The 17,715-nt window shown below is 49.4% G+C and overlaps 1 protein-coding gene across 1 annotated transcript; it reads left to right on the top strand.

Moving 5' to 3' along the window:
• Window positions 1–9,602: 9,602 nt before the first annotated feature.
• On the top strand, window positions 9,603–12,081 carry LOC140134548 (interferon-inducible GTPase 5-like). Its single transcript, XM_072154942.1, has one exon. It carries the CDS (start codon window positions 9,617–9,619, stop codon window positions 10,802–10,804), a length of 1,188 nt encoding a protein of 395 aa, XP_072011043.1. The 5' UTR covers window positions 9,603–9,616; the 3' UTR covers window positions 10,805–12,081.
• The last annotated feature ends 5,634 nt before the right edge of the window (window positions 12,082–17,715 follow it).

Below are 17,715 nucleotides of genomic sequence, written 5' to 3'. Positions count from 1 at the left end.
GTGTAACCCAACATCAGCCGTGTGTCTGCTCTGTGCACCAGGATCCTACAGGTACTGACTATGGACTGAGAGGTCCCTGTGGTGGCCTCAGAAGGAGGTTTAGAAGCTGCTTTCATGCAATTAACAGGTTAACACCCGTGATCGGAGCTCACTCCTGGGTTTTCAACTGAGACATCCTGCGGTTCTCTATGATGGGTCAGCTCCGGGGATGAGCTGCACTGCCGCCGGCTCCACGTCATACATAGAAGTGGGGGAGTCACTAAGATTGTGCGCCTGATATCCTGCATGTGTCGCTTCCCCGCTCAGGTCCCGGAGTTCACCTTCTTCTTCCTGGTACATGTAAGTGCATTGTCCGTGTATAATGCGCTGTGCGGGGAGTCACTTAGATCATGCGCCCGATATCCTGCATGTGTCGCTTCCCCGCTCAGGTCCCTGGAGTTCACCTTCTTCCTGGTGCATGTAAGTGCATTGTCCGTGTATAATGCGCTGTGCAGGGAGTCACTAAGATCGTGTGCCCGATATCCTGCATGTGTCGCTTCCCCGCTCAGGTCCCTGGAGTTCACCTTCTTCTTCCTGGTGCATGTAAGTGCATTGTCCGTGTATAATGTGCTGTGCGGGGAGTCACTAAGATCCCACGCCTGATATCCTGCATGTGTCGCTTCCCCGCTCAGGTCCCCGGAGTTCACCTTCTTCTTCCTGGTGCATGTAAGTGCATTGTCCGTGTATAATGCGCTGTGGGGGGAGTCACTAAGATTCTGCGCCTGATATCCTGCATGTGTCGCTTCCCCGCTCAGGTCCCCGGAGTTCACCTTCTTCTTCCTGGTGCATGTAAGTGCATTGTCCGTGTATAATGCGCTGTGCGGGGAGTCACTAAGATCGTGCCCCCCGATATCCTGCATGTGTCGCTTCCCCGCTCAGGTCCCTGGAGTTCCCCTTCTTCTTCCTGGTGCATGTAAGTGCATTGTCCGTGTATAATGCGCTGTGGGGGGAGTCACTAAGATTCTGCGCCTGATATCCTGCATGTGTCGCTTCCCCGCTCAGGTCCCCGGAGTTCACCTTCTTCTTCCTGGTGCATGTAAGTGCATTGTCTGTGTATAATGCGCTGTGCAGGGAGTCACTAAGATCCTGCGCCCGATATCCTGCATGTGTCGCTTCCCCGCTCAGGTCCCCGGAGTTCACCTTCTTCTTCCTGGTGCATGTAACTGCATAGTCCGTGTATAATGCGCTGTGCGGGGAATCACTAAGATCCTGCTCCCGATATCCTGCATGTGTCGCTTCCCCGCTCAGGTCCCCGGAGTTCACCTTCTTCTTCCTGGTGCATGTAAGTGCATTGTCCGTGTATAATGCGCTGTGCAGGGAGTCACTAAGATCGTGTGCCCGATATCCTGCATGTGTCGCTTCCCCGCTCAGGTCCCTGGAGTTCACCTTCTTCCTGGTGCATGTAAGTGCATTGTCCGTGTATAATGTGCTGTGCAGGGAGTCACTAAGATCGTGTGCCCGATATCCTGCATGTGTCGCTTCCCCGCTCAGGTCCCCGGAGTTCACCTTCTTCTTCCTGGTGCATGTAAGTGCATTGTCCGTGTATAATGCGCTGTGCAGGGAGTCACTAAGATCCTGCACCCGATATCCTGCATGTGTCGCTTCCCCGCTCAGGTCCCCGGAGTTCACCTTCTTCTTCCTGGTGCATGTAAGTGCATTGTCCGTGTATAATGCGCTGTGCGGGGGGTAACTAAGATCATGCGCCCGATATCCTGCAGGTGTTGCTCCCCGCTCAGGTCCCTGGAGTTCACCTTCTTCTTCCTGGTGCATGTAAGTGCATTGTCCGTGTATAATGCGCTGTGCGGGGAGTCACTAAGATCGTGCGCCCGATATCCTGCATGTGTCGCTTCCTCGCTCAGGTCCCTGGAGTTCACCTTCTTCTTCCTGGTGCATGTAAGTGCATTGTCTGTGTATAATGCGCTGTGCGGGGAGTCACTAAGATCGTGCCCACGATATCCTGCATGTGTCACTTCCCCGCTCAGGTCCCTGGAGTTCACCTTCTTCTTCCTGGTGCATGTAAGTGCATTGTCTGTGTATAATATGCTGTGCTGGGAGTCACTAAGATCCTGCACCCGATATCCTGCATGTGTCACTTCCCCGCTCAGGTCCCTGGAGTTCCCCTTCTTCTTCCTGGTGCATGTAAGTGCATTGTCCGTGTATAATGCGCTGTGGGGGGAGTCACTAAGATTCTGCGCCTGATATCCTGCATGTGTCGCTTCCCCGCTCAGGTCCCCGGAGTTCACCTTCTTCTTCCTGGTGCATGTAAGTGCATTGTCCGTGTATAATGCGCTGTGCGGGGAGTCACTAAGATCGTGCCCCCCGATATCCTGCATGTGTCGCTTCCCCGCTCAGGTCCCTGGAGTTCCCCTTCTTCTTCCTGGTGCATGTAAGTGCATTGTCCGTGTATAATGCGCTGTGGGGGTAGTCACTAAGATCCTGCGCCCGATATCCTGCATGTGTCGCTTACCCGTTCAGGTCCCCGGAGTTCACCTTCTTCTTCCTGGTGCATGTAAGTGCATTGTCTGTGTATAATGTGCTGTGCTGGGAGTCACTAAGATCCTGCACCCGATATCCTGCATGTGTCACTTCCCCGCTCAGGTCCCTGGAGTTCCCCTTCTTCTTCCTGGTGCATGTAAGTGCATTGTCCGTGTATAATGCGCTGTGCGGGGAGTCACTAAGATCCTGCACCCGATATCCTGCATGTGTCACTTCACCGCTCAGGTCCCCGGAGTTCACCTTCTTCTTCCTGGTGCATGTAAGTGCATTGTCCGTGTATAATGCGCTGTGCGGGGAGTCACTAAGATCCTGCGCCCGATATCCTGCATGTGTCGCTTCCCCGCTCAGGTCCCCGGAGTTCACCTTCTTCTTCCTGGTGCATGTAAGTGCATTGTCCGTGTATAATGCGCTGTGCGGGGAGTCACTAAGATCCTGCACCCGATATCCTGCATGTGTCACTTCCCCGCTCAGGTCCCCGGAGTTCACCTTCTTCTTCCTGGTGCATGTAAGTGCAATGTCCGTGTATAATGCGCTGTGCGGGGAGTCACTAAGATCCTGCGCCCGATATCCTGCATGTGTCACTTCCCCGCTCAGGTCCCCGGAGTTCACCTTCTTCTTCCTGGTGCATGTAAGTGCAATGTCCGTGTATAATGCGCTGTGCGGGGAGTCACTAAGATCCTGCACCCGATATCCTGCATGTGTCACTTCACCGCTCAGGTCCCCGGAGTTCACCTTCTTCTTCCTAGTGCATGTAAGTGCATTGTCCGTGTATAATGCGCTGTGCGGGGAGTCACTAAGATCCTGCGCCCGATATCCTGCATGTGTCGCTTCCCCGCTCAGGTCCCCGGAGTTCACCTTCTTCTTCCTGGTGCATGTAAGTGCATTGTCCGTGTATAATGCGCTGTGCGGGGAGTCACTAAGATCCTGCGCCCGATATCCTGCATGTGTCACTTCCCCGCTCAGGTCCCCGGAGTTCACCTTCTTCTTCCTGGTGCATGTAAGTGCATTGTCCGTGTATAATGCGCTGTGCAGGGAGTCACTAAGATCCTGCGCCCGATATCCTGCATGTGTCACTTCCCCGCTCAGGTCCCTGGAGTTCACCTTCTTCTTCCTGGTGCATGTAAGTGCATTGTCCGTGTATAATGCGCTGTGCGGGGAGTCACTAAGATCCTGCGGCCGATATCCTGCATGTGTCGCTTCCCCGCTCAGGTCCCCGGAGTTCATCTTCTTCTTCCTGGTGCATGTAAGTGGATTGTCCGTGTATAATGCGCTGTGGGGGGAGTCACTAAGATCCTGCGCCCGATATCCTGCATGTGTCGCTTACCCGTTCAGGTCCCCGGAGTTCACCTTCTTCTTCCTGGCGCATGTAAGTGCATTGTTCGTGTATAATGCGCTGTGGGGGGAGTCACTAAGATCCTGCACCCGATATCCTGCATGTGTCGCTTCCCCGCTCAGGTCCCCGGAGTTCATCTTCTTCTTCCTGGCGCATGTAAGTGCATTGTCCGTGTATAATGTGCTGTGCAGGGAGTCACTAAGATCGTGCGCCCGATATCCTGCATGTGTCACTTCCCCGCTCAGGTCCCCGGAGTTCACCTTCTTCTTCCTGGTGCATGTAAGTGCATTGTCCGTGTATAATGCGCTGTGCGGGGAGTCACTAAGATCGTGCACCCGATATCCTGCATGTGTCACTTCCCTGCACAGGTCCCTGGAGTTCACCTTCTTCTTCCTGGTGCATGTAAGTGCATTGTCCGTGTATAATGCGCTGTGGGGGGAGTCACTAAGATCCTGCACCCGATATCCTGCATGTGTCACTTCCCCGCTCAGGTCCCCGGAGTTCACCTTCTTCTTCCTGGTGCATGTAAGTGCATTGTCCGTGTATAATGCGCTGTGCGGGGAGTCACTAAGATCGTGCGCCTGATATCCTGCATGTGTCACTTCCCCGCTCAGGTCCCTGGAGTTCTCCTTCTTCTTCCTGGTGCATGTAAGTGCATTGTCTGTGTATAATGCGCTGTGCGGGGAGTCACTAAGATCCTGCACCCGATATCCTGCATGTGTCACTTCCCCGCACAGGTCCCTGGAGTTCACCTTCTTCTTCCTGGTGCATGTAAGTGCATTGTCCGTGTATAATGCGCTGTGGGGGGAGTCACTAAGATCCTGCACCCGATATCCTGCATGTGTCACTCCCCCGCTCAGGTCCCCGGAGTTCACCTTCTTCCTGGTGCATGTAAATGATTTGTGTTGCGACACAGGTAAATCCCGCGTTCAGTCTGAATCAGTCGGAACGTCCGATGGCCGCCCCCCTGATCTCTGTCGCATAGAAGCAGCGCAGCTGCGCCACAATTCGATTGCGTGCAACACAATCCCAGCACAAACCCCTATTAAATACCTGTCACAGCCGTGCTCTACCCGAAATCGTCGATAAGTCTGCGCTTGGACCCATAAGTAAATAAGCCCCAGGTCCTCGCCTTATAGGGCCGGCCATCGTGTCCTTCACACAAAAGTCGTGCACTTTAGACTTAGCGCACACAGATACCGCAGCGCTGCACAGAGCTGTCACATCAGTCCCGGTCCCCACTGGGGCTCACAATCTCAAAAGTATATGGTAGGAACTATCAGACCATCTAGGGTTAATGTACCCTAGAGGGTCTAAGAAATAGTGAAAAAAAAATAATTTTTTTTAAATGTAAAAAAATTAATAAAATATTAAAAATTCAAATCACCCCCCTTTCCCTAGAACTGATATAAAACATAATAAACAGTAAAAATCACAGACACATTAGGTATCGCCGGGTCCCAAAAATGCCCGATCTATCAAAATATAAAAACGGTTACGGCCGGCGGTGACCTCCGAGGCGGGAAATGGCGCCCAAATGTCCGAAACGCGACTTTTACACCTTTTTTACATGACATAAAAAATGTAATAAAAAATTATCGAAATGTCGCACAGACCTCAAAATGGTAGCAATGAAAACGTCGGCTCATTTTGCAAAAAATGACGCATCACACATCTGCGTGCGCCAAAGTATGAAAAAGTTATTAGCGTCAGAAGATGGCACAGAAATGTTTTTCTTTATTGTACACTTTCGTTTAATTTTTGAAAATGTATTAAAACACAATAAAACCTATAAATCCGGTATCACCGCGATCGCACCGAACCGACTAATAAAGCTCAGGTGTTATTTGGAGCGCACAGTGAAAGTCGTAAAAACTGAGCCCACAAGAACGTGACGCTTTTTTTCAATTTTTCCACATTTGGAATTTTTTTCCGGCTTCCCAGTACACGGCATGGAATAATAAATAACATTACGGGAAAGTAAAATTTGTTACGCACAAAATAAGCCTCACACAGGTCTGTACACGGAAACATGAAAAAGTTATGGATTTTTGAAGGTGGAGAGTGAGAAATGAGCGTAAAAACCCTGCGTCCTTAAGGGGTTAAGGATGAATCTCCATAACTGTGTCAGGATCTTGGGATCCCCCCTGCGCTGCATGGAGCCCCCAGCAGATGGAGGATGAGGAGGAGAGAGAAGGAGGAGGATATTTCCGTTATGTGACTTCTCTGTGCAGATAGAGGAAGACGAGAGGAGACGGAGCAGGAACGTCCTGGGGGGAGACATTACAGCTGGACACGAGAAGGTAAATGTCTCTGGGAGGAGAGGCGTCCAGACGTGTGCAGCCTAAATAATATTCAGCTACCAGTAACGGTGATTGTGTGGAGGGCGATATCATTCTGTAGGGGGCGCTGTGGTAGAGATGGTGGCAGGGCCCAGAGCTGCTGGAGGGCCCTACATAAGGCTGTATATGTGTGGAGGGCGATATCATTCTGTAGGGGGCGCTGTGGTAGGGACAAGTGCCGGGGCCCAGAGCTGCTGGGGGGCCCACATAAGGCTGTACATGTGATTGTGTGGAGGGCGATACCATTCTGTAGGGGGCGCTGTATGGATGTGGGCATTACTGGTGCCAGCACTGGACATACCTGGACAAGTGCCGGGGCCCAGAGCTGCTGGGGGGCCCACATAAGGCTGTACATGTGATTGTGTGGAGGGCGATACCATTCTGTAGGGGGCGCTGTGGTAGGGATGGTGGCAGGGCCCAGAGCTGCGGGGGGCCCACATAAGGCTGTATATGTGTGGAGGGCGATACCATTCTGTAGGGGGCGCTGTGATGTGATTCTGAAGAGGGAGATGTCTGTAACCTTGTAACAGTGTTAGGACCAGGGACTTTGGCTCAGGAAGGGACGACTGGGTCACACTGGACCGGACAGCTCTCCGCCCTCCACCCGTCATATACGGCTGACGAGACCCGGTACATTAGACATTCCCAAATACCCTATAACACCCCGTAGTGTAACCCGCTCCTTACTGCTGTACCCCCATACATGTCATAGAGCACTGGGGGCCCTCTCCATAGGTGATGGGTGTCGGTGTATTACACAGGTCTCCACGCGGGTGCTACCATCTCTATATAATGGGCGGGTGCTACCATCTCTATATAATGGTCGGGTGCTACCATCTCTATATAATGGCCGGGTGCTGCCATCTCTATAGAATGGCCGGGTGCTACCATCTCTATATAATGGCCGGGTGCTACCATCTCTATAGAATGGCCGGGTGCTACCATCTCTATAGAATGGCCGGGTGCTACCATCTCTATATAATGGCCGGGTGCTACCATCTCTATATAATGGCCGGGTGCTACCATCTCTATATAATGGCCGGGTGCTACCATCTCTATATAATGGCCGGGTGCTACCATCTCTATATAATGGCCGGGTGCTACCATCTCTATATAATGGCCGGGTGCTACCATCTCTATATAATGGCCGGGTGCTACCATCTCTATAGAATGGCCGGGTGCTACCATCTCTATATAATGGCCGGGTGCTACCATCTCTATATAATGGCCGGGTGCTACCATCTCTATATAATGGCCGGGTGCTACCATCTCTATATAATGGCCGGGTGCTGCCATCTCTATATAATGGGCGGGTGCTACCATCTCTATATAATGGCCGGGCGCTACCATCTCTATATAATGGCCGGGCGCTGCCATCTCTATATAATGGGCGGGTGCTACCATCTCTATATAATGGGCGGGTGCTACCATCTCTATATAATGGCCGGGTGCTGCCATCTCTATATAATGGCCGGGTGCTGCCATCTCTATATAATGGCCGGGTGCTACCATCTCTATAGAATGGCCGGGTGCTACCATCTCTATATAATGGCCGGGTGCTACCATCTCTATATAATGGCCGGGTGCTGCCATCTCTATATAATGGCCGGGTGCTACCATCTCTATATAATGGCCGGGTGCTACCATCTCTATATAATGGCCGGGTGCTACCATCTCTATATAATGGCCGGGTGACTACTTTATTCTTCGGGTTGTTGTGATTACGGTGATATCATATTTGTATAGGATTTATAATGTTTTCATACATTTACAAAAATTAAAACCTCCCGTACAAATAAAAATTCTTAATTTTTTCGTCTTTTGGCGCTGATAACGTTTTCATACTTTGGTGCACGGAGCTGTGGGTGGAGTCATTTCTTGCGACTTTTGATGCTTCTATTTTTTGGACTTTACGCTCCTTTGATCACTTTTTATTGAATTTTTAATATTTTTCCAAATGGCAGAAAAGTGCCATTTTTGACTTTGGACGTTATTTTCCATTACGGGGTTAAACGCAGTGAAAAAGCGTTATTATATTTTGATAGATCGGGCATTTTCGGTCGCGGAGATACCTAACACGTTTATGATTTTTACTTAGAATTTTTAGCTTTTTTTTTACATTTTTTATAGCTTTTTTTTTAACAGTTTCTCAGACCCCCTAGGGTACTTTAAGCCTAAGTTGTCTGATTGATGATGCCGTATACTGCCATACTATATATATATATATATATATGGCAGTATATGGGGATTTTGCACACTATCTATTACAATGTGAAATCGCACATTACAATAGCCTAAAACATGACAGCCTTGGGTCTTTGTGTGACCCAAGGCTGTCATGGCAACTGCTCACAACTCCTGGGTGACATCACGAGGAGCGGCGATCCAAGCCAAGATGGCGGTGCCCACATGCCGCCAGCTCTTTAATGTTACCGGTAAGTAAGCAATATGCAGCAAACACTTACCGGCTATGGTGAGAGGTTAAAGGGATATTCCCATTTGGAGGCGTTGCCATTTAATCAATAATCTGCCACATAAGTAAATTTTTTCAATTGCCATGTTATTAAAAATAAGTTACCTGTGTGAAGATAATTTCCCATGAATGTAGCCATGTTGTCAATGAGACTGCTGTCCTTGGATACGACCACCCCTGCACCCTGGGATCAGTGGCCATGATATTGAACCCTAACTGACCACGTGGATTCAGTGTTCATTAGCCTAGGAGAGATGCTGGACGCAATTCCTGGAAATTTCATATGCAAGAACTAATTGTTTCTTTGTGCTACCATTTCAGCAGCAGTGGTCGCATCCATGGACAGCTACCTCTTTACTAAGATGATTATATTTATGTGAAATTATCTGTAAACAGGTACATTTTATTGTACATATTATCCTATAGAAGAAATGTATCTTTATGGCAGGTGATTGAAATTAATTGTCAATGCCCAGATGAGAATAAGGTCTGACCATCAGGACCTTTACCAGATCCTCAACTCAATGGCGCTGTGCAGCAACTACAGACATGTCACCTACTCAAAAGTTCTAGGTGTTCTAGTGTTAGGTACCAGCAAAAGGAGCCATAGAAATGACGATTATTTGAAATGTAGGAGGGGCCTATGGCGAGGTCATCACAGATCGTCCAATCAAGGATCATCCTTACTGTAGGCTCGAAACCCAGAAGTAAAGGAGCAACATGGCAACCGGGTGCAGGGTCAGTATGTGTCCTCTTTATACCCACCTTAACTAACTAATTGGTCATGACGACCCCTTTGTCACCCCAGTACCGACCCCTGACGACCCCTTTGTGACCCCAGTACCGACCCCTGACGACCCCTTTGTGACCCTACCTGTGGATCTGTCATAAAGTTCTTATTTTTTCTTCTTTTGCTTCAGATCAATAACAAAAATGGATGGAATTCACAACATCATCCCTGAAGACGTAGTTCAGGAGATTAACTCGGCTTTAGGAGACGGTGACCTCAATAAAGCAACAGAAAGACTCAGGGAGTCCCTCATCGAGATAGAGAATACCCCCCTACACATCGCCGTCACCGGAGAGTCGGGGACAGGGAAGTCCACCTTAGTTAACGTCCTTCGTGATATGGGTGATGAAGAAGAAGGCTCTGCCAAAACTGGTGTGGTGGAGACAACGATGGAGCCAACACCCTACACACATCCAAAATATCCGAACGTGACTGTCTGGGATCTTCCAGGAATCGGAACTCCAAAATTTGTGGCGGAGAATTATCTTGAGTCGGTTGAGTTCAGTCGTTACGACTTCTTCGTCATCATGTCTTCGGAACGCTTCAAAGAAAACGACATTGACCTGGCCAAGGCGATTCAAGCGATGGACAAGAAGTTCTTCTTTGTGAGATCCAAAGTTGACAATGACCTGCATGCCTCCGAGGTCCGAAGGAAGAAGACGTACAGCGAGGAGGGAGTACTTAGGGAAATCCGGGAGAACTGTGTGAAAAATCTCATCGATGGGGGAATCACGGAGCCCAAAGTCTTTCTTCTCTCACTTTTGGAGCTGGACAAGTACGACCTAGAAGAAATGCAGGAGACTCTAGAGAAGGAGCTTCCAGAACACAAGAGACACATGTTCCTGATGTCTCTACCCAACATTTCTCTGCCGATTCTAGAGAAGAAGCGTCGGGCCCTGAAGAAGGACATCTGGAAGTTTGCTACTGTTTGTAGTACAATGGCCACAGCCTCAGTTCGAAGATCGTCTCTAACGTGTGATGTAGCGTTCCTGGTGGTAGTCATGGTAATGTACCAGAAGGCGTTTGGCTTAGATAAAGAATCTTTAAAAAATTTGGCCAACAAGTTTGGTAAAGCGGTGGATGAGTTGAGATCTGTGATCCGATCACCTCTAGTCAAACAGGAGATAAATAAAGAGTTTGTCGCCAATTTATTAACCATGGAGTCCACCAGAAACCTGAGGAGAGCTCAAAAAATCGCTGGTTATGTCCCAGTGCTGGGCACCATGGTGGCCGGGGGCATCTCCTTTGGTGTCACTTATTCCATGCTGAATGATTATCTGGAAGAGATTGCGGAGGACGCAGTGCGTGTGCTCACCAAGGCGCTGGAGTAACACAGAAATTGAGTAAAGTAATAAAGAAAGGGGATGGACAGATAGATAGGAGATAGATAGATAGATAGGAGATAGATAGATAGGAGATAGATAGATAGATAGATAGATAGGAGATAGATAGATAGATAGATAGATAGATAGATAGATAGATAGATAGATAGATAGGAGATAGATAGGAGATAGATAGATAGATAGATAGGAGATAGATAGATAGATAGATAGATAGATAGATAGATAGATAGATAGATAGGAGATAGATAGGAGATAGATAGATAGATAGATAGGAGATAGGTAGATAGATAGATAGATAGATAGATAGATAGATAGATAGATAGATAGGAGATAGATAGGAGATAGATAGATAGGAGATAGATAGATAGATAGGAGATAGATAGATAGATAGATAGATAGGAGATAGATAGGAGATAGATAGGAGATAGATAGATAGATAGGAGATAGATAGATAGGAGATAGATAGATAGATAGGAGATAGATAGGTAGATAGATAGATAGGAGATAGATAGATAGATAGATAGGAGATAGATAGATAGATAGATAGATAGATAGATAGGAGATAGATAGATAGATATGCAACACCCGTGCCAATACATAGGCAGGTGGGTAGTTGCGAAGAATGCCCTCTAAGGTCGGGAGCTGGTCACAAACCCCCTATGAAGGTTCTAGAACCTGGGTGTTACATAATAGCAGCTGTAGACCCTGCCTGAACAGGCGATGGTTAAGTGGGTGTAAGTGATTGACCAATAATGTTGTTGCTTTGGAGTGTGATTGGAGGGTGCTACCACCTGACCAGGAGCATAAAACCCCTGGGCAGGGAGGAGCAAGATCTCTTACCAGCAAGCCTCTTGGACTTCATGCTCCTCCCTAAAGAGCACATACTCTAGACCAGCAATCCAGACCACATGGTCTGAGTGAAGAGAGAGACAGTGTTTAGTACACCTTCAGTACTGACACTTAAGCTGCGGCTTCCACAACTTGGACACAGCTCCATCCCAGCGTGCATCTACTACCAGGCTCGTGCACTGAGGACCACTCTCCATGACCACTCCAGTAATCCGGAATCTGCTGTGAGATCGTTTAGGCCCGTTGCCTGCTGTTGTTCAATAAAGAACCGTGAGTTGATTTGTACAACGTTGCCTCCTCCTGATCCCTGGATTCGGCTGTCACCACCACGGGCTTCCCCATCCATTACCCAGGGACATATCTTACAGATCCAGTACAGTACATACCTTTGATGTGAGTTTTTTTATAAAAATTACATTATCAAGGCATTTTCAATGAACTTTTGTTCATGCTCTGCAGTCATCTGCATTAGTGTATGAAGTATATAGTGTATAAAGTATGTAGTGTATGTAGTGTATGAAGTATGTAGTGTATGAAGTATGTAGTGTATGAGGTATGTAGTGTATGAGGTGTGTAGTGTATGAGGTGTGTAGTGTATGAGGTATGTAGTGTATAAAGTATGTAGTGTATGAGGTATGTAGTGTATGAGGTGTGTAGTGTATGAGGTATGTAGTGTATGAGGTGTGTAGTGTATGAGGTATGCGGTGTATGAGGTATGCAGTGTATGAGGTATGTAGTGTATGAGGTATGTAGTGTATGAGGTGTGTAGTGTATGAGGTGTGTAGTGTATGAGGTATGTAGTGTATGAGGTGTGTAGTGTATGAGGTATGCGGTGTATGAGGTGTGTAGTGTATGAGGTGTGCAGTGTATGAGTTATGCAGTGTATGAGGTGTGTAATGTATGAGGTGTGTAGTGTATGAGGTGTGCAGTGTATGATGTGTAGTGTATGAGGTATGCAGTGTATGAGGTATGCAGTGTATGAGGTGTGCAGTGTATGAGGTGTGCAGTGTATGAGGTATGCCGTGTATGAGGTGTGTAGTGTATGAGGTATGCGGTGTATGAGGTATGTAGTGTATGAGGTGTGTAGTGTATGAGGTGTGCAGTGTATGAGTTATGCGGTGTATGAGGTATGCAGTGTATGAGGTGTGTAGTGTATGAGGTGTGCAATGTATGAGGTGTGCAGTGTATGAGGTGTGCAGTGTATGAGGTATGTAGTGTATGAGGTGTGTAATGTATGAGGTGTGTAGTGTATGAGGTGTGCAGTGTATGAGGTGTGCAGTGTATGAGGTGTGTAGTGTTTGAGGTGTGCAGTGTATGAGGTGTGCAGTGTATGAGGTATGCAGTGTATGAGGTATGCAGTGTATGAGGTGTGCAGTGTATGAGGTGTGTAGTGTATGAGGTATGTAGTGTATGAGGTGTGCGTATGCATTGTATGAGGTGTGCAGTGTATGAGGTATGCAGTGTATGAGGTGTGCAGTGTATGAGGTATGCAGTGTATGAGGTATGCAGTGTATGAGTTGTGTAGTGTATGAGGTATGCAGTGTATGAGGTGTGTAGTGTATGAGGTATGTAGTGTATGAGGTGTGTAGTGTATGAGGTATGTAGTGTATGAGGTGTGCAGTGTATGAGGTGTGCAGTGTATGAGGTGTGCAGTGTATGAGGTGTGCAGTGTATGAGGTATGTAGTGTATGAGGTGTGTAGTGTATGAGGTATGTAGTGTATGAGGTGTGTAGTGTATGAGGTGTGCAGTGTATGAGGTGTGCAGTGTATGAGGTGTGCAGTGTATGAGGTATGCAGTGTATGAGGTGTGCAGTGTATGAGGTATGCAGTGTATGAGGTGTGCAGTGTATGAGGTATGCAGTGTATGAGGTGTGTAGTGTATGAGGTATGCAGTTTATGAGGTATGCAGTGTATGAGGTATGCAGTGTATGAGGTATGTAGTGTATGAGGTGTGTAGTGTATGAGGTGTGTAGTGTATGAGGTGTGTAGTGTATGAGGTATGTAGTGTATGAGGTGTGTAGTGTATGAGGTATGTAATGTATGAGGTATGTAGTTTATGAGGTGTGTAGTGTATGAGGTGTGTAGTGTATGAGGTGTGCAGTGTATGAGGTGTGCAGTGTATGAGGTGTGCAGTGTATGAGGTATGCAGTGTATGAGGTGTGCAGTGTATGAGGTATGCAGTGTATGAGGTGTGCAGTGTATGAGGTATGCAGTGTATGAGGTGTGTAGAGTATGAGGTGTGTAGTGTATGAGGTGTGTAGTGTATGAGGTGTGTAGTGTATGAGGTATGTAATGTATGAGGTATGTAGTTTATGAGGTGTGTAGTGTATGAGGTGTGTAGTGTATGAGGTGTGTAGTGTATGAGGTGTGCAGTGTATGAGGTGTGCAGTGTATGAGGTGTGCAGTGTATGAGGTATGCAGTGTATGAGGTGTGTAGTGTATGAGGTGTGTAGTGTATGAGGTGTGTAGTGTATGAGGTGTGTAGTGTATGAGGTATGTAATGTATGAGGTATGTAGTTTATGAGGTGTGTAGTGTATGAGGTGTGTAGTGTATGAGGTGTGTAGTGTATGAGGTGTGTAGTTTATGAGGTGTGTAGTTTATGAGGTGTGTAGTGTAAGAGGTGTGTAGTGTAAGAGGTGTGTAGTGTATGAGGTGTGTAGTGTAAGAGGTATGTAGTGTATGAGGTGTGTAGTGTATGAGGTGTGTAGTGTATGAGGTATGTAGTGTATGAGGTATGTAGTGTATAAAGTATGTAGTGTATGAGGTGTGTAGTGTATGAGGTGTGTAGTGTAAGAGGTATGTAGTGTATGAGGTGTGTAGTGTATGAGGTGTGTAGTGTATGAGGTATGTAGTGTATGAGGTATGTAGTGTATAAAGTATGTAGTGTATGAGGTGTGTAGTGTATGAGGTGTGTAGTGTATGAGGTGTGTAGTGTATGAGGTGTGCAGTGTATGAGGTGTGCAGTGTATGAGGTATGCAGTGTATGAGGTGTGTAGTGTATGAGGTATGCAGTGTATGAGGTGTGCAGTGTATGAGGTATGCAGTGTATGAGGTGTGTAGTGTATGAGGTATGCAGTGTATGAGGTATGCAGTGTATGAGGTATGCAGTGTATGAGGTGTGTAGTGTATGAGGTATGCAGTGTATGAGGTGTGTAGTGTATGAGGTATGCAGTGTATGAGGTGTGCAGTGTATGAGGTGTGTAGTGTATGAGGTATGCGGTGTATGAGGTATGTAGTGTATGAGGTGTGTAGTGTATGAGGTGTGCAGTGTATGAGTTATGCGGTGTATGAGGTATGCAGTGTATGATGTGTGTAGTGTATGAGGTATGCAGTGTATGAGGTGTGTAGTGTATGAGGTGTGTAGTGTATGAGGTATGCAGTGTATGAGGTGTGTAGTGTATGAGGTGTGTAGTGTATGAGGTATGTAGTGTATGAGGTGTATAGTGTATGAGGTGTGTAATGTATGAGGTGTGTAGTGTAAGAGGTGTGTAGTGTATAAAGTATGTAGTGTAAGAGGCGTGCGGTGTAAGAGGCGTGCGGTGTAAGAGGCGTGCGGTGTAAGAGGTGTGTAGTGTAAGAGGCGTGCGGTGTAAGAGGCGTGCGGTGTATGAGACGTGCGGTGTAAGAGGCGTGCGGTGTAAGAGGCGTGCGGTGTAAGAGGCGTGCGGTGTAAGAGGCGTGCGGTGTATGAGGCGTGCGGTGTATGAGGCGTGCGGTGTATGAGGCGTGCGGTGTAAGAGGCGTGCGGTGTAAGAGGCGTGCGGTGTAAGAGGCGTGCGGTGTAAGAGGCGTGCGGTGTAAGAGGCGTGCGGTGTAAGAGGCGTGCGGTGTAAGAGGCGTGCGGTGTAAGAGGCGTGCGGTGTATGAGGCGTGCGGTGTATGAGGCGTGCGGTGTAAGAGGCGTGCGGTGTAAGAGGCGTGCGGTGTAAGAGGCGTGCGGTGTAAGAGGCGTGCGGTGTAAGAGGCGTGCGGTGTATGAGGCGTGCGGTGTAAGAGGCGTGCGGTGTAAGAGGCGTGCGGTGTAAGAGGCGTGCGGTGTAAGAGGCGTGCGGTGTAAGAGGCGTGCGGTGTAAGAGGCGTGCGGTGTAAGAGGCGTGCGGTGTAAGAGGCGTGCGGTGTAAGAGGCGTGCGGTGTAAGAGGCGTGCGGTGTAAGAGGCGTGCGGTGTAAGAGGCGTGCGGTGTAAGAGGCGTGCGGTGTAAGAGGCGTGCGGTGTAAGAGGCGTGCGGTGTAAGAGGCGTGCAGTGTATGTCGGGAATTTGCTGGTGAGTGACAGATAACTGATGTGCTGTCCCTATCTCTGAGCTGATGATGGAGATGCCTTGTAAATCACAACCCCGCCCCTCTTCTGGGCTCCTCCTCCCCTGTTACACACATGGTACATTCCCATTAGTCGGGTGCTACAGCCACAAGGACATCATAAAAGTTTTCTTTTTACAATATTATTAGAAAAGCCATAAAAAAAAACAAGCCCGAAGGCCGGAGGAGAGAGAAGCTGCTGTCACCAGAAAGTATGCGATGGAAAGGAACGCAGTGTAGTGCAATCAGCACACGACAAGGGGAGTGAATAAGCAGAGGTGGTGTGTGGGTCACACAGAGTTTAGATGGGAGGGGGGGTTGTTTATGTTAGAGCAGGTGAGTACGTGCAGGGAGGTGGGACATAAGGTTTAAGAATCATAACCTGAATAAAGTACTCACCATTGGGCTGGAGAACGCGGACCAGAAAGTTTTTTAGATGTCTGGCAGCATGGATCCTGGACTGATGGAGAAAGTGCGGCAGGCAGTGGCCTTGAGGGGCTGTGCATGGCTGGAACAGCAGCTGGACATTCCAGGGGGGTCTGCCTTGTCTCCAGCGGAGGAGACCCCCAGACCACGGAGGAGCAATCGTGCTCGCCCTCCATCCCGTTTGAGCCCGGAGCTGACGTCCCGGTCCCGGCGCCGCTGTCGGAGCCCCAGCAGGGACCCTCCCGCCTCTTCCCTGAAGCGCCCTGCTAGGGCAGAGAATCGGCCGGCGAGGAATCCGAACCCCCGGGCGGGACCGGGATCGCGGAGTGGGACGGCGGTCAGCACCCCTGCCCCTCGCGAACGTCGAGGAGAGGCTTCCAGAACGGCCCGCCAGCCTGCTGATGTGCCGAGCGGTGGCAGAGCTCGGCATGCTGCGGGAGAGGAGAGCCCAGCTGTGTCGCCGCGATCAAGTGGATCCGGGTGTCGGCCTTCCAGGACGCCGGCAGCTAACGCTGCACAGGTAGCACGTCGCCCAGGAGGTGGTGAACGGGGACGCGCGGGCCGCAGGAGTGACCTACCGGAAGTGGCGGCCCGTCGGCCATCTTGCGAATGGCAGCTGGAAGAGGAGGTTCCGGAAACAGGGGAAGGGGGGTGGAGCCCCTCCCCTTGTGACGTCAGCGATGACATCTTCCGGGATGTCGACGGAGGCGAGGGGCGGTCCCCGCCTCTTGGGCAGAGTTGGCCACAGGAGGCCGAAGAGGAGGAGCAGACGGAGCGGCGGCCGCGGTCGGCGGTGGCCTGCTCTCGGGCGGCTGAGTTAATGCCAGGAACGGGCTCAGTGGTCGGGAGCCCTGGATCGTCGGCAGTTCCACGAGGAGGATCGGCCCTGCATGCTACGCCCGCTGCGGCTGGAGCCACGGCGCGGTCAGGTGAGGTAACCACCCATGCAGTCAGCGGGTTAGCCGTGGGTGGTAATTTCTCTAGGAATAGTTTACAGCGTTTGTTGCTTAGTGTGCAGGAGGTATTGGGATCTGGGCAGGACGCGGTGGCGGATTCCCCGGTAGCTGTATGGAGAGACCCGGGGGGCCCTGAAGGGAGGGAGTTAGCGGTAGTCCCGTTAGTAGCCAACAGGGATAAAAGGGAGCCCCCTGCTACAGCAGTGGCTGCTCCTAGTGCCACGGTTGAGGATGTCCGCATGGCTGACAAGGCGCGTTGTGAAGTATATATTTGCTATGCTGGCCCTTTGGGTTCTCACTTGAAGCTAGAGGTTAGGGAGAAGATTTGGCGGGGGGAATACGTAGAGATATTTTCCCTTTTGCCCTTGG

This window comes from Engystomops pustulosus, chromosome 6, assembly GCF_040894005.1.
Source record: "Engystomops pustulosus chromosome 6, aEngPut4.maternal, whole genome shotgun sequence".
In the NCBI taxonomy this organism is placed as follows: Eukaryota; Metazoa; Chordata; class Amphibia; order Anura; family Leptodactylidae; genus Engystomops; species Engystomops pustulosus.
This window is presented reverse-complemented; position numbering and strand designations above follow the sequence as displayed.

Coding starts and splice junctions, on each gene's coding strand:
- LOC140134548 (XM_072154942.1), top strand. CDS start 9,617: ATGGATGGAATTCACAACATCATCCCTGAAGACGTAGTTCAGGAGATT.